Source organism: Trachypithecus francoisi, unplaced genomic scaffold (genome assembly GCF_009764315.1).
Source record: "Trachypithecus francoisi isolate TF-2019V2 unplaced genomic scaffold, Tfra_2.0 Lachesis_group7, whole genome shotgun sequence".
Classification (NCBI taxonomy): Eukaryota; Metazoa; Chordata; class Mammalia; order Primates; family Cercopithecidae; genus Trachypithecus; species Trachypithecus francoisi.
Genome location: NW_022681472.1, coordinates 52,809,950 through 52,836,587, shown reverse-complemented (window position 1 = coordinate 52,836,587; position 26,638 = coordinate 52,809,950). Strand labels below are relative to the sequence as shown.

The following is a 26,638-nucleotide window of genomic DNA, read 5'->3' as shown; positions in this document are numbered from 1 at the left end:
TTATCTTCTAGAATCTGTGTGGTTTCAGGTCTTAAAGTTTTTGTTCCATCTTGAGTTAATTTTTATGTAAGGTAAGAGATGAGAATCCAGTTTCATTCTATATGTGACTTGCCAATTATCCCAGCACCATTTATTGAAATCACCATTTATTGAATGGGCGTCTTTTCTCCACTTTATGCTTTTGTTTGCTTTGTCAAAGATCAGTTGGCTGTAAGTATTTGGCTTTATTTCTGGGTTATCTCTTCTGTTCCGTTGGTCTATATGCCTATTTTTATATCAGTACCATGCTGTTTTGGTGTCTAAGGCCTTATAGTGTAGTTTGAAGTAGGGTAATGTGATGCTTCCAGATTTGTTCTTTTTGCTTGGTCTTGCTTTGGCTATGCGGGCTCTCTTTTAGTTCCATATGAATTTGAGGATTTTTTTTTTCTACTTCTGTGAAGAATGATGGTGGTATTTTGATGGGAATTGCAATGAATTTGTAGATTGCTTTTGGCAGTATGGTCATTTTCACAATATTGATGCTACCTATCCATGAGCATGGGATGTGTCTCCACTTGCTGGGTCGTCTATGATTTCTTTCAGCCATGCTTTTTAGTTTTACTTGTAGAGGTCTTTCACATCCTTGGTTAGGTATAATCCTAAGTTTTTTTCTTTTTCTTTTTCTTTTTTTTGGCAGCTATTGTGAAACGGGTTGAGTTCTTAATTTGATTCTCAGCTTGGTTGCTGTTGGTATATATAAGAGCTACTGATTTGTGTACATTAAGTTAGTATCCTGAACCTTTGCTGAATTCATTTAACAGTTCTAGAAGCTTTTTGGATGAGTCTTTAGGATTTTCTATGTATACAATCATATCATCAGCAAACAGTGACAACGGTGACAGTTTGACTTCCTCTTTACTGATTGGGATGCCCTTGATATCTTTTTCTTGTCTGATGGCTCTGGCTAGGTCTTCCAATTCTATGTTGAATAGAAGTGGTGAAAATGGGAATCCTTGTCTTGTTCCAGTTCTCAGGGGGAATGCTTTCAACTTTCCCTATTCAGTATAATGTTGGCTATTGGTTTGTTGTAGATGGCTATTATTACCTTAAGGTATGTCCCTTCTATGCCAATTTTGCTGAGGGTTTTAATCAAAGATGCTGGATTTTGTGAAATGCTTCTTCTGCATCTATGGAGATGATCATGTGATTTTTGTTTTTAATTCTGTTTATGTGATGTATCATATTTATTGACTTATGTCTCTTAAATCATCCCTTCATCCCTAGTATGAAACCCACCTGATCATGGTGAAGTATCTTTTTGATATGCTGTTGGATTCAGTTTGCTAGTATTTTGTTGAGGATTTTAGCATCTATATTCATCAGGGATATTGGTCTGTAGTTTTCTCTCTCTCTCTCTCTCTCTTTTTTTTTGTTATGTCCTCTCTCGGTTTTGGTATTAGGGTGATACTGGCTTCATAGAATGATTTAGGGATGATTCTCTATTTCCTTATCCTTTGATAGCAGAATTGGTACCAATTCTTTTTTGAATGTCTGATAGAATTCAGCCATGAATCTGTCTGGTCTTGGACTTTTTTTTGTTTGGAATTTTTTTTATTACCATTTCAATCTCACTGCGTGTTACTGGTCTGTTCAGAGATTCTATATCTTCTTGGTTTAATCTAGGAGGGTTGTATACTTCCATCTATATATTATTCATCTCCTCTAGGTTTTCTAGTTTATGTGTGTAAAGGTGTTCACGGTATCCTTGAATAATCTTTTGTATTTCTGTGGTACCAGTTGTAATATCTCCTATTTCATTTCTAATTGAGCTTATTTGGATCTTCTCTTTTCTTTTCTTGGTTAATCTCGTTAATGGTCTATCTGTTTGATTTATCTTTTCAAAGAACCAGCTTTTGTTTCATTTATTTATTTTTTTTTAATTTCATTTAATTCTGCTCTGATCTTCGTCATTTCTTTTCTTCTGCTGGGTTTAGGTTTTGATTGTTCTTGTTTCTCCAGTTCCATGAGGCGTGATCTTAGGTTGTCTATTGGTTCTCTTTCAGATTTTTGGTTTAGGCATTTAATGCTATGAACTTTCCTCTTAGCACCCCTTTTGCTGTATCCCAGAGGTTTTGATAGGCTGTGTCACTATTATTATTCAGTTCAAAAAATTTTTAAATTTCCATCTTGATTTCATTGTTGACCCAATGATCATTCAAGAACAGGTTAATTAATTTCCATGTATTTGTATGGTTTTAAGGGTTCCTGTTGGAGCTGATTATCAATTTTATTCCACTGTGGACTGAGAGAATACTTGATATAATTTTGATTTGCTTAAATTTACTGAGACTTATTTTGTGGCCTATCATATGGTCTGTTTCGAAGAATGTTCCATGTGCTGATGAATAGAATGTATATTCTGCAGTTGTTGGGTAGAATGTCATGTAAATATCTGTTAAGTTCACTTGTAGGGTATCATTTAGGTCCAGTTTTTCTTTGTTGACTTTCTATCTTGATGATCTGTTTAGTGCTATCAGTGGTGTATTAAAGTCCCCCATATCATTGTGTTGCTGTCTATCTCACTACTTAGGTCTAATAGTAATTGTTTTATAAATTTGGGATCGCCAGTGTTAGGTGCATATATATTTAGAATTGTGATATTTTCCTGTTGGACTAGTCCTTTTATTATTATATAATGTCCCTCTTCGTCTTTTTAAACTGCTGTTGCTTTAAAGTTTGTTTTTTCTGATATAAGAACAGCTACGCCTGCTTACTTTTGGTGTCCATTTGTATGGAGTATCTTTTTCTACCCCTTTATCTGAAGTTTATGTGAGTCCTTATGTGTGAGGGTAGTCTCCTGAAGACAGAAACTTGGTTGCATTTTTATCCATTCTGTCATTCTGTATCTTTTAAGTGGAGCATTTAGGCCAGTTACAATCAATGTTAGTATTGACATGTGAGGTACTATTTTATTCATCATGCTATTTGTTGCCTGATTACCTTTTTTTTCATTGTGTTATTGTTATGTGGGTTCTGTGAGATTTATGCTTTAAGGATATTCTATTTTGGTATAGTTCAAGGATTTTTTTCAAGATTTAGAGCTCCTTTTAGCAGTTTTTGTAGTACTGGCTCAGTAGTGGTGAATTCTCTCAGCATTTGTTTGTCTGGAAAAGACTGTATCTTTCCTTCATTTATGAAGCTTAGTTTTGCTGGATACAAAATTCTTGGCTGATAATTGTTTTGTTTAAGGAGGCTAAAAATAGGATCCCAATCCCATCTAGCTTGTAGGGTTTCTGCTGAGAAATCTGCTGTTAATCTGATGGGTTTTTCCTTTATAGGTTACCTGATGCTTTTGCCTCAGAGCTCTTAAGATTCTTTCCTTTATCTTGACTTTAGTTAACCTGATGACTATGTGCCTAGGTGATGATCTTTTGGCAATGAATTTCCCAGGAGTTCTTTGAGTTTCTTGTATTTGGATGTCTAGATCTCTAGGAAGGCCAGGGAAATTTTCCTTGATTATTCTATCAAATATGTTTTTTAGACACTTAGATTTCTCTTCTTCCTTGAGAACACCAATTATTTTTAGGTTTGGATGTTTAACGTAGTCCCAAATTTCTTGGAGGCTTTGTTCAATTTTTTCATTCTTTTTTCTTTGTCTTTGACAGATTGGGTTAATTTGAAATCTTTGTCTTTGAACTCTGAAGTTCTTTCTTCTGCTTGTTCCATTCCACTGCTGAGACTTTCCAGTGCAGTTTGCATTTCTTGCCTTCCAGAAGTTGTGATTGTTTTATATTTATGCTGTTTATTTCACTGAAGATTTTTTGTTTCATATCCCATATCATATTTTTGATTTATTTTAGTTGGACTTCACCTTTCTCTGGTGCCTCCTTGATTAACTTAATAATCAACCTTCTGAATTCTATTTCTAGCAATTTGGAGATTTCATCTTGGTTTGGATCCATTGCTGGTGAACTGGTATCATCTTTTGGGGGTGTAAAAGAATCTTGTTTTCTCATATTACCCAGATGTTTTTCTGGTTCCTTCTCATTTGGGTAGACTATGTCAGAGGGAAGGTCTGGGATTCAGGGCTGCTAATCAGATTCTTTTGTCCCACAGGGTGCTCCCTTGATGTGATGTTCTCCCTCTTCCCCTAGGAATGGGGCTTCCTGAGAGCTGAGATGTAGTGATTGCTTTTGCTCTTCTGGGTCTAGCCATCCAGAGGAGCTGCTGGGCTTCATACTGATACTGGGGAGTGTCTGCAGAGTCCTGTGATGTGATCTGTCTTCAGGTCTTGCAGCCATAGATGCCAAGCACCTGCTCTGATAGAATTATCAGGCGAGTGAAGTGGTCTCTGTGAGGATCCTTGGTTGGGTTTTTGTTTAGAGTGTTGGTTGGCCTCCAGCCAGGAGGTAGCACTGACAAGAGCGCATCAGTTATGTTCCTAGTTGCCCTAGGGACACTTGGTTAAGTGGTTTCTCAGGTGATGGGCAGGGCCATAGAGCTCCCCAAAGATTATGACCTTTGTCTTTGGCTACCAGGGCAGGTAGAGAAAGACTACCAGGTGGGGGCAAAGGTAGGCATGTCTGAGTTCAGCCTCTGCTTGGGCAAAGTTTGCTGCAGCTGCTGTGGGCTATGAGGGTGTGGATCCCAGTCCAATGGAATTATATTCCCAGGGGGATTATGGCCATCTCTGCTGAGTCATACAAGTTGCCAGGGAGGTGGAGGAAAGCTGGCAGTCAGAGGCCTTACCCTGCTCCCATGCAGCCTGCAATCCTGAAGGCCGGTCTCACTCCCATAGTGCCCCCATAACAGCACCAAATCTATTTCCAGGCAGCAGGTGACTAGAGCTGAGAGCTTGCCCCAGACCATGAGCCTCTCCTTTGAGAAAGCAAACAGATTCAGTTTTTTTGGCATCTCAGGGAGCCTGCAGCAGTGATCCAGTTCCTTCAAAGGGTGTGAGGATTCTCCTGGCTTTCCTGGTATGTTCCTGAGGTAGTTCCTGGAGCAAAAGTTCACTATGTGAGTCTCCACACACTGCTCTGTCTGTTAGAATGGGAGCTGCAAGCTAGTCCTGCCTCCTATCTGCCATTTTAATCCTTCTTCACAATTTCTTCAAGTTTCTAATTCTTCTACTGTTTTAGGTATTTTCCTCAATAAGTACAATTATAAAACATCAAGACCAAAATTCAGAACCAAAGAAGCAAGCAGCATCTACACATTAACATTTGAATTAATACAAATAAAATTTAATGTTGGGGAAAATATTTAAGATTTAGAACAAGTTAATTTCCTGGACAGTTTCACAAGCAGATGTATTTTTTGCCAAACATATTGAGGACCAGTGATTTTAACAGGATATCTTTCCAGGGGCCATTGGTCTCCCTTCCTTTGTTCCCAAATAATTGTGCAGGAAGACTATCCAACATGGCAATAGGGAGAGTTCATGGAATGTTTTAAAATAAAAATTCCTTTTAGAAAATAAAAAAAATCTTACCAAATTCAGGTTCATCTGGGGCCAAAGAAAAACCTGATAGAAAGAGTCTTTAGCATATTTCAAATATTTCCAATAATACTACGTTCATTTTGAATAAAATAGACTCAGATAAAAAGTTAGTTGTCAGCTAGAGTTTGCACTTGGGTGGATACAAGTGTTCTTCAGGGAAAGACACAAGAATAGGCTCTATCATGCCAATTAAGGAATCATCATATGGTTCTAAATCTCAAGCTCCCAAATGTAGCCTAGAAAATCTAGAATGAAAACAAATCCAAGGCTATTTGTACTCACTTCCAGAAGCACATCCGTGTAAGGATTCTTGTATTCTTACTCAGTTCTGCCACCTCAAAAAATACCGCAGGGCATTGTGTTCCAAAGTACACTATACCCACGGAGTACTCTCCCAACAAAGGTTATTTATTAATAAAGAAATTACCAAGAGGGATTTCCCAAACTTATTTGACCATAGGACACTTTTCCCCGCTTTCTTTATATTTCTTGTTATCCTGAGGATGAGTGTTCCTAGAAACAGACTGGGAATGTTGTTCCATTAAAACAATATCATAAAGTACTTAAGAGTATTGGGCATGGCATCAGGCTGCCTAGATTTAAATTTTTCACATAATAGCTGGTGACCTTGGGCAAGGTACTTAGCTTTTCTCTGCTTTGGTTGCCTATTCTGTAAAATGAATATAACACAATTTACCTACTGCTTGGGTTTATTTTCAGGAATAAAGGAGAATATGTATTTAGTGGAGTGCTTAGCACAGTGCTTACAATAGTAATCTTCAGTCAATGCTAGATCTCAACACTTTTATTATACCCAGCGGTATGGCTAAACCCAGTGGGGAGGTCCTTTCCAAAGGAGATATCTTTTGTAAGTCTGGGCTAGTCCCAGATTCGTTTCAGGACTCCAGCTATCTCTAGTTCTACCCTTTAGGCTTCCATTTCACTGGAGGCTGTTCATTTTCTTCTCTGTTACCGTGAATTGCATTTCCTGGCGCTTTTCCAAGAAAGACTTGACCAGAGCCTGAGGGAAGAAAACCTTCTTCCCAGATGGGTCTCCACTTCTAAGAGAGAACCCACTGCATTGGAAATCGCTGCATACAGCTCTAGCTACAGTGGAACTTGAATCAAAGCCCTGCCATGCCTTTGGCTGTCTTCGTGGTTGTATTCTGGGCCAGGGAGGCTTGGTGACTCCTGGACAACTCTTCCAACTCCTTACCTCTGCCCTGTTGTTTCTGTTAATAGGGTGTTTATGATAATGATAATACCAAAACTCTTTTCTTTTTCATTTCTTTTTTGGGAGTGGGGGTAGGGGAGTATTTGATGGCTTTTGCTTGATTATTGAAGTAACCCACACTTATTACACAAAAATCTAACATTATATATTTATATATAAGGTAAAAAGTGAATCTCTCCTGTAATTCCACAACCCCTGCCTCCCCTCATAATCCCAAGACTGCTACTGTCAACAATTTTCTTCTCATTTTTAATGACGTGCAGAACTAGAAGCTCTGTACTCTGCTGGGAATACTTCATTCTGCACCGTTCGCCTCAGGAATTTCTATTTATCTTTATAAAAGAAAGTTCAAATAACATCTTAGTGAAGTTGCTCTGACCCAGTCAAGCCATGTTGGTCCGTCTCTTTACCAGGTGTCCAAAGTAATTCGTACATCCTACATTCAGAGAACTTACCACAATTTCATTGCAATTTTTGAATTAAATGTCTCTCCTGCTTCAAGGACTTAAAGGGCCATTTCTCTTTCCTCTTTGGTGCAAGGCATCTGACACACGAACCAGCAGTCAATGCACAAGTATTTGTTGAGTGAATGAATGAAGAAACATACCAATAAAATATTTTTCTAAAACATAGACTTTCAAGCTCTATAGTAATCATGGTCAGGAGACTCAACATTTACATTTTTTCTGGAAAAATGTTTCTTATATGTCCCACATTCCAACAACCAGGTAATACTGTTAATTCTCATATCTTTCATTTCTTTAGACCTGAAAACTCAAAATTCTAACTTCACAGAAAATGATACAGTTGGAAGAATTTGGGATGGATGGTAGGTTATTTTCTAAGTGCCAAATGAGCATTTTGGAGCATCATTGGCCATAGGCTTTGGGCACTGACACCAGAACATTCCAGGAAATAACATTTCAAATAAACAGTTTCAAGTCCAGTAAACCACAAACACAGAAAAGTACTCAACAACACTTCACAGCAAATAGCCTTCTGTAGACGGTTACTTGGGAATGACTGATTATATTTACAAAGCACAAATAACTCTTCTGTTAGATTAATTGAATATAATTTATGCTGAAGGCTTGAATGAAAAAGTGAATCTATAAGAGTGATGAGAGGGGAAGACAAAGAAGAAGATACCAGAAGGATGAATCTTAGAAAAACATTTCCAAATATCAGAGATCCCCACTGGACCAACTCTTCAAATTAACAAGCTCCACTGAGGGGCTCTGACATGCTGCACGACACATCATCCAAGGAATAACATCCAAAAGGAGTCTCATTTTTCTTGGAAAAAGAGATTGCCACAGAGCTTTCACATTTTACCAATTAAACAGATTGGATTCCATGTAATTAAGTAATACAATTATGAACTTATTTCTTGGCCTCAAGCCCAAAGCTGTATTTCTAGTTCAAGTATATCAGCAATTTTCATCCAGAATTCATACATTACATGCTGAACCTAGCTCTTCATATTAAAATATGTAGGCAATCTACAAATAGAAATCCACAATTTCAAAATTAAAGAGTAAGACTCAATGGGTGCAATCACAGAAAGTGAGGTGCAGAGTAGATACTGGGCATTAAACATAAGCAGGATACAGAAGTGACCAGGAGAAATTTAAGACTTCTAAAAATTTAGTATGAAATTTAAAAAAGTGGAGGGGTTACTAGGTTTCTATCGTATAAGGGATGGTGACTTAAGCAGAAAAGGGAAAGGATATTTTAGGGATACATAAGAACTGGCCCTAAAGTTACATTAGTATAGCAAATATACAAAGTTAGGAGGCAAAGTAATCACTAATGGGGATGGAGGTAAACTAAATTATCATCTTCTCTTACATTAAAAAAATGGTACTGTCAGAATCATGCTTATTAAGTTATAAAAGTTTATTGATAACTTGGGTTGGCCTAGCCCATGTTCTAAGTATATTCTGTGAACAGCTTATTTAATTTTCAAAGCAACTGTATGAGATAGGAACTAGTATTATCCCATTACACAGATGAGAAAATTGAGGCACAAAGAGGTAAAGTAACTTGCCTAAGGCCACACACCTAAGAAATTGTAGAGCTGAGATTTGAACCCTGGCAGTCTGGCTCCAGAATCCTGTGTTTTTAACAATATACTATGGTGCCTCATAACGCCTACTCAAAAGAAATATTACTCTTTATTTTAGAGGTCTATTCACATCTTTATATAGACTTTCAGAAATCTTTTGGAGATTTAAGTCCTGAATTAAAGAGACTGGTCACTAGGTATCAAAAGCTACTGAAGTCGATGTACTTTGAGAACTGGTAAAAGATGCTCAAATCACTTTTACATGGTATTTGACACTTGTCCATGCAATTGAATTCAATTCAATTAACAGTGATTTAGGGTCCATGCTGAATACCAAAGAAGTAGGATTCAAAGCTTAAAGAAGATACAATTTTTATTCCAGTCTAGCGCAAATGAAATACTCTGAAGCTTACAGCTGAATAGAGATGAGGAAAATGAATCCAGAGCATTCAAATGACTTGCTTAAGGCCCAAAATGTAGTTTGTAGCACAAAGTGACCTAAAGTCCAATTCAAATGGGTCTAAAGAAAGTTTTTCTTTTTACTCCACCACTGTGCTTCCAATCAAGCTGGTCGAACATACTGAAATAAAATTAATGTCTAAAATCATTATCGGTGCTTTTTGAAGAGGAAAAATGTTTGACTTTCTCCTGCTTTCCTCTAGAACTCACTTCATTCTGGACTGATATGAGAAACAGAAAGAAGAGATAGCCAAGGGAATATGTTTAAGAGAAGAGGAGGAGAGAATTAACACAGAATCTCCCAGATCTTCTGTGAAGGAATGTGTGATTTTCAGGTTTATTTGCTGGATAACTTCTCTCTCAATCCTTCCCCAGTTCTAAAATTAGATATTGAAATTATGTCTATATTGATAACTGTGTGTATATGTATGTGTGAAGGTTACCCACACCGTTCTAAGAGCCTTAAGAACAGAGGAGATGCTTTAAACCTACATGCCCAGGTTTTACAAAGTGCTTTATAAAAAACAAAGTAGGTGATCAAAATCTTTTCTGTCATAGTGTGTATACAGTGTAAGATTTCCAATTAGTTTGTTTTCTTTAACAAAATGACCCTGTATTCAGGTTACCTAGATAATTTTATTAGTTTATATTAGTGGTTCTCAAACTGGAGCAACTGCTTCCCCTGGCCCCCCAGGGGACATCTGGCAATGTCTGGAGTCATTTTTGGTTATCATAACTTGAGGTTAGGGGAGGGTGCTACTGGCTTCTAGTGGGAAGAGGTCAGGGATGCTGCAAAACATCCTGTCATGCATGGGACAGACCTTGCAGCAAAGAATTATCTGCCTGGATTCCTTATTGTGGCAATGGAAATCATTCTTTCTATCCTAGGTTACTCTTTTATTTCTATGATGGAAAAATGCCTGGCCTTTATCCATTGTCCTAATAGTCCGATAATGTGTTAAGATGAATAAGGGTAAGGAAGTAGGAGGTGCTGCTGATTTTTCTTTGCATTTCGTCATATTTTCCTTGCATATTTTTAGCTGGTGTGGTTATGTTTGCTTCAGTTTTATTTGCTTGTTCATTTTCCCCAGTGGCTGATAATAACATTCGACACTTTAGATGTCTGGAGTACGCATGAATAAAAATTTCTTTAAGAGGATAAGTTGTTTCTTTTCTGGGAATCAACTGACCTCAAGAGGATCTTTGAACATACCATAGTAACTAATCTGTTAAGTATTTTGTGTTTTGAGTTAAATATGTCACTACTGAGATCCTCACATGTTAGTTAACAATTTTCTAAATATTTACCAAGATCTTTAATGAGTGAGAGTGCTTCCCATGATATAAAGGCTCCACCGCCATCATCCATGGCACCCTGCCCAACATCCCAGCTGTCCAGATGTCCACTGACCAGTACAACCTAGAACAAATAATAAAAAGACAAAAAATAAAACTAAGCAAAAATGACATCAAAGAGCAAACATGTATAGGTATTCAAAATATAAAAATGAAACTTTTATATTTTCTTTTCTATTTTTATGTCTTTAAAGATATGTGTCATTATTAGTGGAAAACTTGGTAAGAAGGAATTATATAAGGGGTCTAAGGCTATCCTAATAGTAATAAAAATCCTCACTTTGTACCTTTATTTATTAATATAATTTTGACTACTAAAGAAATTGGCTTATTACTGACAGATATTTGATAAATTTATTATATGGCTTAAAACCTAAATGACACAAAAATGAAGCTCGAAACTTCAACCACATTCTTCACTATCCCAAATTCTAGAAGAAACATAATAAACATGTATTGAATTGATTTAAATGAGAAAATGAGAACAATATTTTTTAAAAATTGTTTTATGTGTTATAGATTGATGTTGAATAAATAAATAGCTGGATTTCAAAATTAGATCCAATTGAACAGGAGAACTTTTAAAGAAAATTTCAACTGACATTAGTATTAAATAAATCTAGAAATTATATTACACATTTTAAATCATCACAGGTTTGAAATTTTTGTCAGGAAGTATTAGTAATTCTAAGAAAATATAAAAAAATTCACTGAAACTAAATTTTGTGGACACATTTCAAACAAGTTAAAAACCAAGTAGAGTGATGCCGGTGTATATAGAATATTGGTTTGAAAAACAACATATCTTGATCATTATAAAACATACAAATATGGAGTCAGATGAATTACATATCTAAAGAGATTTTAGAGGAAGGCATAGAATAACTTTGTCAATTTGGAGTAGGCAAAGATATCTTAAGCTGGACACAAAAAGTATAAACCATAAAAGAAAAAATAATAAATTATATTTTGCATTAAACATGTCACTACTGAGATCCTCACACATTTTGTTAACAATTTTCTAAATATTTACTAAGATCTTTAATATGTGAGAGTTTTTTTTAAAATTAGGAATCTCTAGTCATCAAAAGACCCCATTAAGAGAGTGAAAAGGTAACCCACAGAAAAACAGAAAATATTCAGCATATATATACATATGAACAGACAGTTCACACAGAAAGATATGCAAATTACTAATAATTATATAAAAAGATACTCAGCTTCATTATCATCAGGGAAATATCAATTAAACCACATTCAATACATATTGACCAGAATGGCTAAAATGAAAAAGACAAAATATGCCAAATATTTGTGAGGAGGTAAAGCAACTGGAATTCTTGTACATTGCTAGTGTAAGTATATTCAACCACCCTGGCAAAACTGGCTTATCTATTAAATCTGAACGTACACAAAACTGTGACGCAGCAATTCTACTCATTATATATTCAACAGGACGTGTGTGTGTGTGTGTGTGTGTGTGTGTGTATACTTTAATCAAAAAAGATGTACTGGAATGTTCATAACAGAGTATTCATAATAGGCCTAACCCTCCTAAAAAAAAAAGAAAAAGAAAACTCATCAAATGTCTGCTGACAATAGAATGAATACATTGTATTGTATTTATCAACGGGACACTCCACAGCAATAAGGTAGAAATGGAAGATGAACAAACACAACTCATGATAAATTTATGAGTCTCATAAACATAATGAAGAATGAAAGAAGCCAGATACAAAGTAACATATGATGTATAATTCCATTTATATAAAGTATAAAAACACACAAAACAGGAGAGTGATTACCTTTGGTGAGGAGGGTTAGTGACAAAACTGAGGTATGGGAAACCTTTTGGGGTGCTGGTCATGTTGTGTTTTCTGATCTGGGTAGCAGTTACACAGGTGTACTCAGTTTGTGAAAGTTCACCATATACACTTAGGATTCATGCACTTTCTCTGAGAATATTATACTTCAAAAGAATTTTTTAAAAGTTTTACAGATTGATGTGTATGCACAACATGTACTAAGTAAACCAAAGTTGAACCAATCTTCTTGATGATTAAAATAAAAATTGCCCATTACTTTGGGAAAGCAGGACTTTGGGGTTAAAATATTAGGGTGACCCTTTGCACTGAATGATTCACTGAGCAGCTGCGGGATCTCCCATTGACTTACATACAGACCCAGTTTAGTATGACTTCACTGTAGTTACAAACAAGCACAATCCCCCAAACTAACAAATGGCTATGTAATGAACCCAAATGGATTGTTTCTAAGGGGGAAAAAATAAAGAATAAAGAAAAATTCATGTTGCAATAGCAGGAACTTCTGATTCAGAAAGAAGTGGTGTAATCCCATGTGGGACAAACAGCCCAATTAGTCAACATTCTCATGACTCTCAGAACATTTTCCCAATGACGTTCCAGTGGATTAAAAGTGTCAAAATGTGCTTCAATAAACTTTTCCTCAGATAATACATAGGAGCAACTAAGTCAAGGAAGCTATTATTTTATCCTTCAGGTTTCTTTCAGAATAACTGAGATTGTTTACGATCATACTTCTTTATGTTTTCTCCATTCTGTAATCTACTTAATGTTACTTAAACTAGCAGTTAAAAAATTGGAAAGATGGTTTTTGAATGATAGGAAACTAAACAATATTCCATAGGATAAGGTCTTTGGTATAGTGCTATAGAAGAATGATTACATATTCTTTGGATTATCAGAGCTTATTTCAGTATATATTTTTTAATCAGAAAAAAAAACTGGGGCAACAATGAAATAGTAGTAGTAATTTTAATATCTATTGATTTAAAACTAGGTAATAATAAAAAGGTACTTCTAATTCAGTAGCAATGTGAATGAACTTGAGTTTTCCAACTATAAGAGCTTCTGCATACACTTAGAAAATAGCAGTGCAGGAGGTTTCACTCAAAATGGAATGTGGCTAGCATTCCTTAATGTTGCCTCACAAAAGATAACCCAGAAAAATATACCAACGCGCAAGGCTACTGAAAATCTCCCTTATGTCAGGGTCAGGCATAAAAGAACATTCGTTATAATAAACTTGGATCTGATTTAGACAAACAAAACCAAACCAGACTACCTAGAAATGCTATAAACTGCAGTTGCATGAAAAATATCACCTGATAAACGTTAGGAAAATGCACAGTCCCTTCACTGCCTCTGTTGCCAGATCCGGACTCCTTTGAGCAAAAACATGGCCTAGAATCAACAGAGAAGTGGGCACCTGCCAATCTGCCCCTTGTGTTGTGAGTCCTGAGGCACTCAAGGTACTGACCAATTCCTTTCCCACAACTTCCTTTTCACCACCATCTCTTCCAAATGCAGTATAGAGTAAAAAACTACTCTGAAAACAACAGCAATAGCAGCCGTAAACAAAACAACTAGAAAGGCAGAATGGGAACTCTAGTTCTTTGAAAGGTAGGGTTTGTTATTTGTGAGGTAGACATTAGCCCTGACTACCTTGGGAAGAGGGCCTTGGGAATAGGGGAAGAATACACCACAGTCGAACAGAAATGCACTAGATGAAAGCCTGCTAGGAGAAGGAACTGGAATGGCAACGGCATACATCCACCCGCAGGCCAGCTGTAGGTCTGAGAGTGGAGAAGGACAAAATCAAAGATGTGCAGAGAGCAGCCTGAGGACAAGCCCCTCTGTTACTGGTGCATATGAAGACACCGAGTCCAAATGGATCCACCTGATTATGAGATGAAAATGAGACATATGAAAAATATGGCAGTACTAGGGAGAGGAAACAGCCTTAGAGGACTTGCATTCTTATGAAAATGAGCTAATACAAGATACTGAAGAACATTTCACGCTCTCTGCATTCAGTCATGGTTTCCTTCAACAATTTTTATTGAGTTCCCACTATGTGCTAGAGATACCGAAATGAATAAAACAAGCAAATATTCTGCCTTAATTGAATTTAGATTCTGATGGGAAGATGGAAAATAAATAAACACAATATAATGATGGTTTTAAGTGCAATAGAGAAAAATATCTTTATATCTTCAGTGTGGAGTAGATTTTTAAAACAGAATAAAAATTCAAAGCATGAATAGTAGATGTATAAATGTAACTATCATAAAATGAAGCCTTTATGTTCATCAAGAGAAATCACAGAATGAGAGGAGCTGCTAGAAATTAGAAGACATTTACAATATATATAACTCAAAATGATTTATATTCAAAATGGATAAAGAATTCTTACAAATCAACAAGAAAAAGACAAGCGACCCAAAAAGCAAATAAGCAAAACACATAAAGAGGTATTTCACAGAAAGAAATTATGAATGGACAGCAAACATTTGAAAAGATGACCAATTCCATGACCGATCAGGGAAATGTAAATGTTAATTAAATTCTTAATAAGATACCACTTTGCAACTATCTGGCAAAAAATTTAAAATCACACAAATGAGATCTTGGCAAGGAGGCTGAGCAATAGGAATTCTTATCCACTCCTGGTAGGAGCAGGAAATTGTTAAAATCATTAAGGGAAAACAATTGGACATATCCTTATAAAGTTGAACACATGGACATTCCACAATCCAACAATTCCACTTGTGGTGTAAACATTAGAGGACTTCTCATACCAGAAGACATGGACCAAAATGGTCATATAGACACATTCAAAAGTTCTCAAACTGAAAAAAACACAAATGTCCATCATCAGTAGAATAGATAAATAAATTGTGGAATAGTCATACAATGGACTATTTTCCGTTCAGTAAAGTGAACGGAAAATGACCTAGTGATGCATTATTAAATATAAATGAATCTCAAAACAAAAATAGGCAAAAAAACAAAAAATAGACAAAAGAAATAGAAGAGTATGATTCTATAATATAAATTTCAACTAAACTAAATAATATAATCTTCAGTAATATATACAAAGATAAAGATAGTATAACTATGAAAAAAAGCAAAGTAATAGTATACCAAAGTTAGGATTGTGTTTATGTCAAATGGGGGTTAGGGCAGACAGGAAGAGGTGATCAGGTACGGGAACACAGTGACCTTCAAAGACACTGATAGTGTTCTGTTTCTGCAACTCAATGGTGAGAACATGTGTAATCCTTCCATTACTAGTCTCTAGATTGAACATAGATAAATAAAGTCTTCCATATGTGTGATATGTTAAACTATAGCAAGAATTATCAAAGACCTACCTTTGAAAGTCAAGGGGCTCAGACAGTTTTAGAAGTGAGTTCAACCACACATTAGATATCAGATTGATCTTGTTCTATTTCAACCGTTCTAAAGCAAACAGAAAGTATAGAAAATGTCTATACTTACTTACTAAGCTATCACAATCTTGATATTAAAACCTGACAAAGACAGTGTCCCCCTTATAAACTAAATAGAGATCAAATATAATTGTAAAAATCTGCAATAATTGAATCCAGAAGCATATTAAAAAGTATTGCAATAATGGCCCAGTCATCTTCAATGGCCGTGGGTAACTAGAAGCTATAATACTTCTAATATACTAAGAAAGGGCCACTTTTGAGTCATACTTATTTTCTTGGCATGCTTAGCTTTTAACTTTCTTCATTAAAAATTACGTGAGTTGTACAGATATTCATCTAAACCTGACCACATTCATGCTGATCAATTGTCAGTAGACAACAGGCCCATCTGACAATAACGTATGTTTCATTTTACAGATGTCTTCTCAATCAAAAACCAGAAAGACAGCTACTCGGTGGGGTTTTTTTGTTTTTTGGGCTTCTGTGATTTTTTAAAAAACATTGCAGCGGCTTTCTTCTCCTAGTTTTAATTTTATTTGGTGTATTTTAAAAGGTAGCAGGAAAAGTCGTAGGGCTACAAAGTTTGAGGCTTAATGCATTTCCAGACACAGGAAGTCCCCAAATTTTCAACAACAAAAATGATTAAGTGGTTGAAAAAATATGACGTACTAAAAAAGGAGAAAAAAAAATAACTCATTATTTAGCCTTAGAGAAGAGGCCAAGGAGTGACCCAATAATGGGCTTCAGCTAAGACAGGTCTCACTGTGAAGAATATGAACAGCAGAAGAAAGCGCAAAAGAAGCCAGGCTTGGACTGCAGCAGTGAGCGTTAGGGTCATATAAGCAAGCAAGAATCTTCTGATGCAGACTTTTGTTGAAGTTAAAAAACATGACTAACAGGGGAAAGGTTACGAAAAATTTCCTTCCTTGGAGAGTTTCTAAAATAGACTATATTCTGAGGCCTTAGACAGAAAGCTAAAAGAGAGGAGATAAATAAAACCTTTCAAGGTTCCATCCAATACAATATTCCATGACAGTTTTCAAGAATTCCTCTTCTATTCTAATAATTTTGAAGGAGGAAATGGTCTTTTAAAAAGTCTCTATAACCTCAACAGACTTTTCCCTGAGCATCTCTTTTCTGGCTGTCAAGCATCTTCCCACAATTTAAAATCTAAACACAGGTGGGCAGGCACTTCTCAAGAAATCCATGTTTTCATAATCCCCACTGGAGACAAAGACTTGACTTTCAGAGGGCAGTTGCTGAATGTATTGTGCTATTGCCCAGCACAGACAAAAGGGACTATGTTTGAACAAATATTTTCCTCCCCAATGATTCAGACTAGGTGGTCTACAGAATAAAGCTAAGCTCTTGACATACAGGGTGTGTTCAGAGGCAACACAGCAAACACGTGAGTTCCTCTTGAATTGATTTCTTATCTTCAAGCTTTTTTTTTTTTCAGTGAAGCTATTGGGTGTTAGTTTGTAGGATACAGAATCCTTTCACACAAAAATGGGCCATCTGTTCAAATGCTCATGGATCACCCAGCTGGTCCTGAAAAGAGCTGTTTCCACTCCCCGACTATCCCCTCTTACTTGTAAAGGACACTCAGATTAGATTCACAAAAAGGAAATCATGCCTATTCCTGGTTGCATGCTGTGAGCATGTTACTAGACTGATAGCTCAGGATAAAATAAGAAAGACCTAATTTATCTGTGGCACATGAAAACCAAGCACTTGGTAGATTTATAAAATGTGATTGCAGTGTATTTGCAGGAAATGGCTGGAACTGACTAAACATTGACTTGACAGTAGGAGAACAGCAGAGAATGTCTATGGAAGGAAATCATTCTCATGAAATGGAGGCAACTGGGTTTCATCCAGAAGTCATGATTAGATGCAACTGGAGATGATCTTCTCTTAAGTTGAAGAATCATGTATTTGAATTCCTCCTCTATTTAGCCTCAGCAACCACAGTATAAGTTGTCTCATTTGAGAGGACAGGAAGAGAAGAGCTGAATTACAACATTGTATTTGAACTTCCTGAGGTAAGGGAAGAGACACAGAGAGTTTAAGTAACTTCTATGCTAATATTGATCATCTTGCCCATAATCAAATCCAAGCATGGTACAGCACACAGTTAGAACTTCTCATTCCTTACAACTATTCACTATACATCCTAGGCCTTTGTCATGCCAAGTGGGTAGGATTTAAAAAAAGAAGAAGACCGAGCATGGTGGCTCACACATGTAATCTGAGCACTTTGGGAGGCCAAGGAGAGGGGATCGTTTGAGGCCAGGTTCAAGACCAGCCTGTACAATGTAGTGAGACCTCATCTCTATGGAAAAAAAAAATAGCCAGGTGTAGTGGTGTATGCCTATAGTCCCAGCTACTGGATAGGGGAAAGTGGACTGAGGTAGGATGATGGCTTGAGTCCAGAAGACTGTGGCTACAGTGAGCCATGAATACACCACTGCATTCCAGTATATACCACAGAGCCAGATCCTGTCTCCAAAAAAAAAAAGCATTTGGTACCCTACAGACTTTTTTTTTTTTTTTTTTGACAGTTTCACTCTGTCACCCAGGCTGGAGGGCAGAGGTGTGATCTTGGCTCACAGTAACCTCTGCCTCCCAGGTTCAAGTGATTCTCATGCCTCATCCTCCTGAGTAGCTGGGATTACAGGCACGTGCCACCACACCAGGCTAATTTTTGTACTTTTAGTAGAGACAGGTTTTTGCCATGTTGGCCTGGTCTCAAACTCCCAACCTCAAGTGATCCACCCACCTCAGCCTCCCAAAGTGCTGACATTGAAGGCATGAGCCACTGCACCTGGTCTCCTACGGACTCTTCTATGGTTCAATTTAAACAAGCTAATAGATATATCATCAATTTTTCATTATAAAATATGGGAGTCAAGGTGCTTCCTGCCAAAAGAAACAGGCTTTAACTTAAATTTGGAACATTTAGATCTATAAGCTGACAGATTCTTCTTGGCCCCTAATGGTTTCTAAAATTCCAGAATCCTACGTAGCTTTGAAAAATACCCAGCCATGATAGCCTGTGCAGTTCAAACTTACTCAAAGCATTTCTACCTTAAGCAGTTGGCTCCTGCCTGCCATATCTCTGGACCATACTGACAATGGGGAGTCAGAAGTCAATCATCTCAAGTTCCAGGACTTTTTAGTGAACTTTAGGGTAGCTGGATGGCTTCCTATGATGATGACACCTGAGAACAACTTTTATTTGGATGCTTAAATTCTAGCTTAAACATAAGGCAGTCAAGGAAGGTTACAGACATCCCTAAAAGAAGACTTCTCAATGACCTGATTTTTAATGATGTTAAAAATCAGCACAAGCTTCAGGACAGAGTGTCAAGGAGCCAATTTTACTTTGAAAGGCTCCATGCCTGCACAAGCATCCAGCTTGCTATCCAAGCACAGTATCTGCTAGCTTTTAATCCTTTTATCATACTCCACCTCATAGTATTAGCCCAGTCATTGCAGTTAATAACCCCTGTGTTCAGACTCTAGGAAACAAGCCAAATTTCCATCAGTATATTCTGTTTTAGAAAGGAGATGTTGCAAAAATTAAACATTTCATTTTCTTGCATCCTGGTTTAAAAGAATCCTATTATCCCCATTCCACTGATCTGGCCTTATTTTTTATTAGAATTTACATATCTTGGAGGAAAAACGCCAGAATAGACATGTTAACTAGTTTTGTACCTAATATAAACATAATGAGAGCCAAATAAAAGGATATATGTATTATGTATATATACCTAAAATGAAAAACTCTTCTTTTCCATTTACAATATAATGGATTGAAGCTTAACTTCAATATTCATAGTCAAATATCACATCTGCAGAAAAAAGAGAAGTAATTATCTTAGTTTCATAAGAACCAAGGGCCACTAGTAAGCTAAAATGCTGATTAACCATATAATGTTTGTGTATCACAACTCAAAAAGAATGGTCCAAAAATGATTTCTTCTAATTCCAAAGCTAACATGAAGCATAATCATGCTTCGCAAAGCATAGAAAACTCGTCTTTTGTCCCCATAAAAGTGAACTCCAAAGATAAGGAGTAAGGGGAGCTCAAATGTTATAAAGATAGACCTGTTGGAGAGAACAAATAAAAATAAGCTTAGACTGAGAGTCCATAAGGAATAATTATTTTAAAAAGAACGTAACAGAAAGACAAGGTAATTTTTAAAACTTAATGGATACCACAGAGGAGAATGAATAGTTTAATTGTCCTCTCTCTAAATGCAATTAACTGAAATAAAAGAACGTCATTAAAAAAAGACTGTTCACTTTCTTCATCAATGGACATTGTGACATTATTGTCATGTTGTGGATTTAGATTCTTAAAGTCAATCCTCATGAGGTTGTCCCTGTCCCCCTAATTATTTTGACTTGTCATTAGATTATATTCTCATACATTAAATCAGTTAAATCTCATCAGTCGATTGTAGCCATGTGTTGAATAATCACAACCTGTGGAAAACCTTAAAAAACAAGAAAAGTAGGCTTTTTTTTTTTAATTGTGTATTTTTTGGAAAACAACAATACAAACAAAAACACGTGTTTTAAAATTTAAGTTGTATTTATTAGCATAAACAGTACATTTTAATAGGCTATAAATTAGAGCAAGATTAAAGGAAATACAAGCATCAAAGTACCATTATCACTAAATTATATTTCTCATTAAATTTTGAATGTTCGCATAGCTTAACTCAGCCCTTGATATAATCTTGTTTAACATTTCCATCAATACCTTGGAGATATCCTTATGAATTTTAAGATGATAAAAACATAAGATGAATCATTCATATGTTGGACCAAATAATCAAGATTGTAAAATATCCTGAAGCAGAAATAATAGCTTAAAACTGACAAGAGAATTCAGTGGGGATAAATCTGAAGTGCACACTGCACTTTGAGAGTGTGAGTTGATAGCAGTCTGTCTGGCAACAATCAGGAAACTCAGGTGGTGGCCACAAGCATATTGAGCTAAGAGTATCTCAGTCATGGGAAAATGTTTTTAAAGATTTTAAGGTTCATTGATAAAAATAAAATAAAGCTGTTGATTATGTGAAGTAATACTTGCTTTTTACTCTAAATAAATCAAATGCTTTTTCACTCCCTTTTGTTTCCTTCCAGGACCCTTGAGGAAAGAGTTTGGAAAGAGATGGTGGTCAGAAAAGAGCTGTCAGGATTTTCCAGTGTCTAGAAGTGCATTGCTTGAAAAGCAGCGGAATATGTTACACTGGAGAAGAGAAGACTGTAAGGGGTTAGATGCTTCATCTGCAAGAAGAGTAGACTTACCCTGAAGGTATAATCAGGCCAGTGAGAAGACAGCATATGCACATAGATTTGAGCTCAGTAAAGAATAAACCTGAGCAGTCCCACAAGGGAACAGTACTCCCCAGAGGATAAGCTGCCAAATATTGGCATTGTTCAAACAGAGGTGCAAGGAACACCTGCCAGGTAAAGAATGGACACCTGCCCTGGGGGGGGCCATGAGATAGATCATCTCCAAACACACTGTCAACCTCTATGATTCTAAAAGGAAGGGTGGGCTCATCGCGACCACTATTCAGAGAAGAAATTCTTAATGTTTTCCTGTGATATTAGTATTTTTTTTTCTAGTAAAAATTCCTATCATCATGCTGCTCTTCAACTGGAACCAAAACAAAAACTTAACATTATATTATACTACTAGTAAAATTAATGATTAAGGAAATCTGCCATCCTAAACAGAACCTTTTATAACTTAAAATTTGCCTTCCTGAATTGGAGCTATGCTGTATTGATAACTTCCATTGGAACCCTGGGACATACAGTAGAAGGGCATAATAACTATGATCCCTGGCAATACCAACTTTTAGGGGAGAACTCCATACTTTATAGTGTCCTTTGACAGTCTATGATGGACTGTTATTTCTACATTTGACTGTTTTCACATTTATTTTTTACTTTTTGATTCTACAGATGGAAAGTTCCACAAAATTGTCATCCACTGTGTAAAACAGTACTTCATTTTATCTGAGCTAAAATTACTTTCTCAAGTATGAAATACATAACAATCATAATTTTGTAGACATTTCTAAATAAGACTTTTTTCTCTATTTGCAGGCTGAAGATTGCTATATCCCTTATAATAGTCTCATCACGCCATTTTGGTGGTTCCTTCTGTAACTTTCTTGAATTTCACTAGATTTTGGAGATGTAGCAACCAAAACTATGATATATCCTATAATTTTTTTTGTATGTTATATATAAACTGTAAGAACCTTCTTGACAGTTCCTAAGATTTACTTAATCTTTTTAATTGCATAGAGCTACATACATTAGGAAACCTACAATGACTCTAGATACCTTTGCAGGCTCCTACAATCACACCCTATCAAAGCTAGAATGACTTTAGGAGATTGTGGCCAACATTCTACTTTTCCACAGAGAAGGAATATTTGCCCAAGTGGGAGGGCCTGAAAATAGAAGCCAGAGATTTTGACCCAGAGCCGAGGGTTATTTCAGTCATATCCCTCTGTCTGCTTCACGAAAGATGGGGCAGAACCTATTTTGACTGCTTTTCTCTAATGCATGACCTTTTATTTTAGTATGCTAAAAATTAATCTGCCAGTTTTTGCTTGCACACATGGCATAACGAGTGCTTTCAATAATTTGTCCCTACCACCTTGACATGAGCAAGTTACTTAATCTCTCTAACCTTTGTTTCTCTATCTGTAAAGTGGGAATAATAATACAAACCTACCCTTAAAAAGTGTGTTGTGAGAAATAAATGAGATGACATGTTTATCACTATCATATTCCTGGCACATAGTGTAAACTCTTTAAGTTGTTGCCATTACTGATTGTGTCATAATTATTGTAAGATGACCTCAAACATTCAATAAAAAACAATTCTCTCTAGGAAAGATTCACTTGGGAAGCTGAAAAGCATAAGCATGTTTTATACAGACTGCTTATGCAGGCCCTGGTTTAGGGTACTATGCACTGCCAGTTTGAATTAGAGGGAGTATCAGTCAAAAGCACTTTATTTAGAAAAGTGAAAATATTCTAGAAATGTTGTTTGGTGAACCTAATTTAAAACAGCATGAACTTATTCCACCTAAAAACATCCATATGCCTGTGAAATCGCTAAGTTACATTTTTACTTCAATAATAGGTTGCAAAGGGGGAAGAAGCTGTAGCTTAAGCAATCATATACAAAACCTCTCTAAATAACTCTGGAGTTACAAGGTAACCAGGTAGCGCTGGGTGAAAATGAATTCAGGTGTTTGAACTGAAGCTTCCCAAAATGCACCAGGGGTTAGTTTTGACCTGATGATAGCGAATTTAAGAATGATTCCACTGTCAATGGCATTTACAGAGCTAGCAAGACTGGCCATAGACTGGCTCTCTCCCTAAAAGGGCCTTGAACGCAGGGAGAACATACTTAGAGAAAGCATCAAAAGTCTGCCATATTTCACATAGAAATGAAGCTTAAGCTGGGGACTAAAAGCATTTCTTGATATCACATTTGAGCATAATCTCTGTAACGATTGACAAGCATGGGGAATGGAGAAGAAAAGGCAAATATCAGTTGTTTTTTTTTTTTTTTTTTGAGACGGAGTCTCGCTCTGTCGCCCAGGCTGGAGTGCAGTGGCCGGATCTCAGCTCACTGCAAGCTCCGCCTCCCGGGTTTACGCCATTCTCCTGCCTCAGCCTCCCGAGTAGCTGGGACTACAGGCGCCCACCACCTCGCCCGGCTAGTTTTTTGTATTTTTTTTTAAGTAGAGACGGGGTTTCACCGTGTTAGCCAGGATGGTCTCAATCTCCTGACCTCGTGATCCGCCCATCTCGGCCTCCCAAAGTGCTGGGATTAGAGGCTTGAGCCACTGTGCCCAGCCCAAATATCAGTTTTTTTATGCCATTACAGACATATTTTAGTGCGGCATTGCTTAAAGATGAAAGAAAAAACTAAATGGTGTGTCCAAGAAGCATTATTTCCTCTGTTTTAACTCTATAACAATTTATGAATTTTAATCTCCATAAGTTCCTTCAGGAAACAGCAATACAGTAAGACATATTTTAACCTTGTCTTTGGCCCTCTTATTACCACACAGTCATTAAGACCTGGGTTTCAGAGGCAAGCAGGTCGGGATTTGAAGTCCACCTCTGCCACTTACTAGGAACCTCAGCAAGCTGCTTGAGCTCTCTGTGCTCCCTCTTTTGTGTATCTAAAATTGGATGTTAACATCTGTCCACAGAGTTGATGTAATAGCAATTGCAAGGAAGGTCCTAATGCATTGCCTATTATCCAGTGTATGCTCAACCCATCTAGCGTCCTAATCCATTTTAGAATTTATTTACATATTTTATTGTTTTCATAATGCCCAATTGCTATGGTGTATGTTCTTGGTAAAAGTGGCTCTGATAGTAGTTCTGAAGCAGTTGAGAGGCAAGAGACACACTCCCCTGGTGGTAGGGGGCTGGGAAATGGAGATGGGGTACATAGTTTGAAAATAAAAAAGCCTCCCCTTTCAGATTCTCACAGATTTCTACTGGGGAGAGGGGAAGAGGAGACCCTCTAACCTCAGCCTTCAGCTGAGAAACACTGGCCTTTCTAATGGCAGAGACTTTTTTATTTCCTTCCCATGTATTCCTCACAAGGCCTGGCATACAGCAGAGTCAATAAATCAATCTGAGTTTGTTTCTGTTTCATAATAAAATATGATTCAGAATCCAGTTAGTTCAGTTCCTTAAAGAAAACAATATTATGTTTTGTGATCAATGCGTAATTAAAACAAATTTCCCATTAGTTCCCCTGACCTTTACAATTTTAGTCACATAAACCCATTAAAGAAGTTTATTCTCGACTACTGTGTAATGTAACGTATTTTCTCTGTGATGAGTATAAACAATAAGTACATTAAAAAATGATGAACCTTTATTATAGTCTTCAAAGGTCAGAATCATACAGAGCTATGGACAAGAAATTAGGATAGAAATATGCTTAAAATGCTTCAAAAGTAATGGTGAGACTTCTGGTCAACATGAAGCAGCAAATTCACACCATTATAAGCCTCCTCCTGTTCCAAACATGTGATAATTAGAGATGAAACATAAAAGTAAACACAGAAAGGTTACAGTTTGTCTCCAAGAACCAGATAAACATCTCTGTGTACTAGAAATGCATTAGAATCACAAGCAGTGAGTAAGTCTGAAGCTAGGGAACCTGCAAGGCTCCAGATTTAGAAGCCAGCACTGACTGCTGGGCATTCTGCTCCTATAGGATAAGAGAATCCAAAACTGGCTCACTGGAGATAAGGAGACCTAAGCCAGGTTAACTGTAAAGCAAACAAGGAGGTTGGGCTAATAAGAAGAAGCTAAAAACAAAACTGCAACAACAACAACAACAAAAAACATGACACACCAAGAGGAACAGTTTTATAAAAATTTGAGCCTGTGGGGGAAAAGTTGACAAAGATATGATTCAGAACCAGGCATAGAATCAAACCACCTGCTAGCTTGGTAACAGAGTATGTGATATCCCCAGTATCACCACTGGCAAGGATGGCTGATAGAACATAATGAAACCTGGGTCTGGACTGGAAATCTTTCAGACCAGACAAAAGTGATCACAAAACCTCAAGGAAAACAAGAGTAAGCCCAGAGAGAGGGGAAAAAAGGTAATAAAAAGTGAATGTAAAATCATCCCACTCAAAATGAGTCAGCAAACCAAAATTCCAAAACCCATGAAAAGGTATAATACTAAAAATGTCAACAAGAATTAAAGCATATGAATACAAAAAAAAAAAAAAATCAAGAAAACACAAAGGAAGACAGTAAGAAAGGAAAAGACAGACAAAAGGACTACAGGACTAAAACAAAACAACTAATGAAATGGCAATAATAAATCCTCCCCTTCCCAATCATTACACTAAATTTTAATGAATTAACTTCCAATCAAAAGACATAGAGTAGCTGAATGGAAAACAATTACAAAATACCCAACTACATGCAATCCACATGAAATTCACTTTAGACTTAGTGACACATACAGGGTGAAAGTGAAGGGCTAGTAAAAAGTATTCTAAGCAAATGGTAACCAAAAGAATGCATGGGTGGCTATCCTTAGACAAAACATACTTTGAGTCAAAATCTATCACAAGAGACAAAGAAGGACATATATAACGATTAAAAAGTTCAATCCATCAGGAAGATATAGGAATTATAAATATATATGCATCCAACATCATTTAGATATGTAAAGCCAACACTGACAGAACTGAAGGAAGAAACAGATAGCAATACAATAATAGTAGGAAACTTCAATACCACACTTTCAATAATGGAGAGGACATCAATATGGAAGATAAGTACGGAAACAGAGGACGTGAATAATACTATAGATCAAACAGACCTAACAGATACATATGGAACATTTCACCCAGCAGTGGCAGAATACACATTCTTCTTAAGTGCCCCAAATTTTTCTCCAAGGTAGGTAACTTGCTAGGTTACAAAAAAAGTCCTAACCAACTTAAGAAGATAGAAATCATACTAAGTATTTTTTTCTGACCACAATGGAATGACACTAGAAATTAACAGCAGAAGAAAAACTGAAAAATCTACAGATATATGGAAATTAAAGAACACACTTTTAAATAGCCATTGTGTCAAAAAAGAAATCAAAAAGGAAATTAGAAAATATTTCAAGAGGGCGGAGCAAGATGGCCGAATAGGAACAGC

General features: G+C 36.5%; 1 protein-coding gene and 1 long non-coding RNA gene across 2 annotated transcripts in view; one reads left to right on the top strand and one right to left on the bottom strand.

Moving 5' to 3' along the window:
• The window catches only part of LOC117079569, a 526,295-nt gene extending 503,585 nt beyond the window's left edge, over positions 1-22,710 (top strand). The window contains exon 3 of the long non-coding RNA XR_004435499.1: positions 21,041-22,710. This is a non-coding gene — a long non-coding RNA (uncharacterized LOC117079569). The remainder of the gene's footprint in view (positions 1-21,040) is intronic.
• The window catches only part of CPQ (carboxypeptidase Q), a 547,340-nt gene that overhangs the window by 195,466 nt on the left and 325,236 nt on the right, over positions 1-26,638 (bottom strand). The window contains exon 5 of the mRNA XM_033203590.1: positions 10,552-10,663. Within this exon, the coding sequence (XP_033059481.1) occupies positions 10,552-10,663 (112 nt within the window). The remainder of the gene's footprint in view (positions 1-10,551; positions 10,664-26,638) is intronic.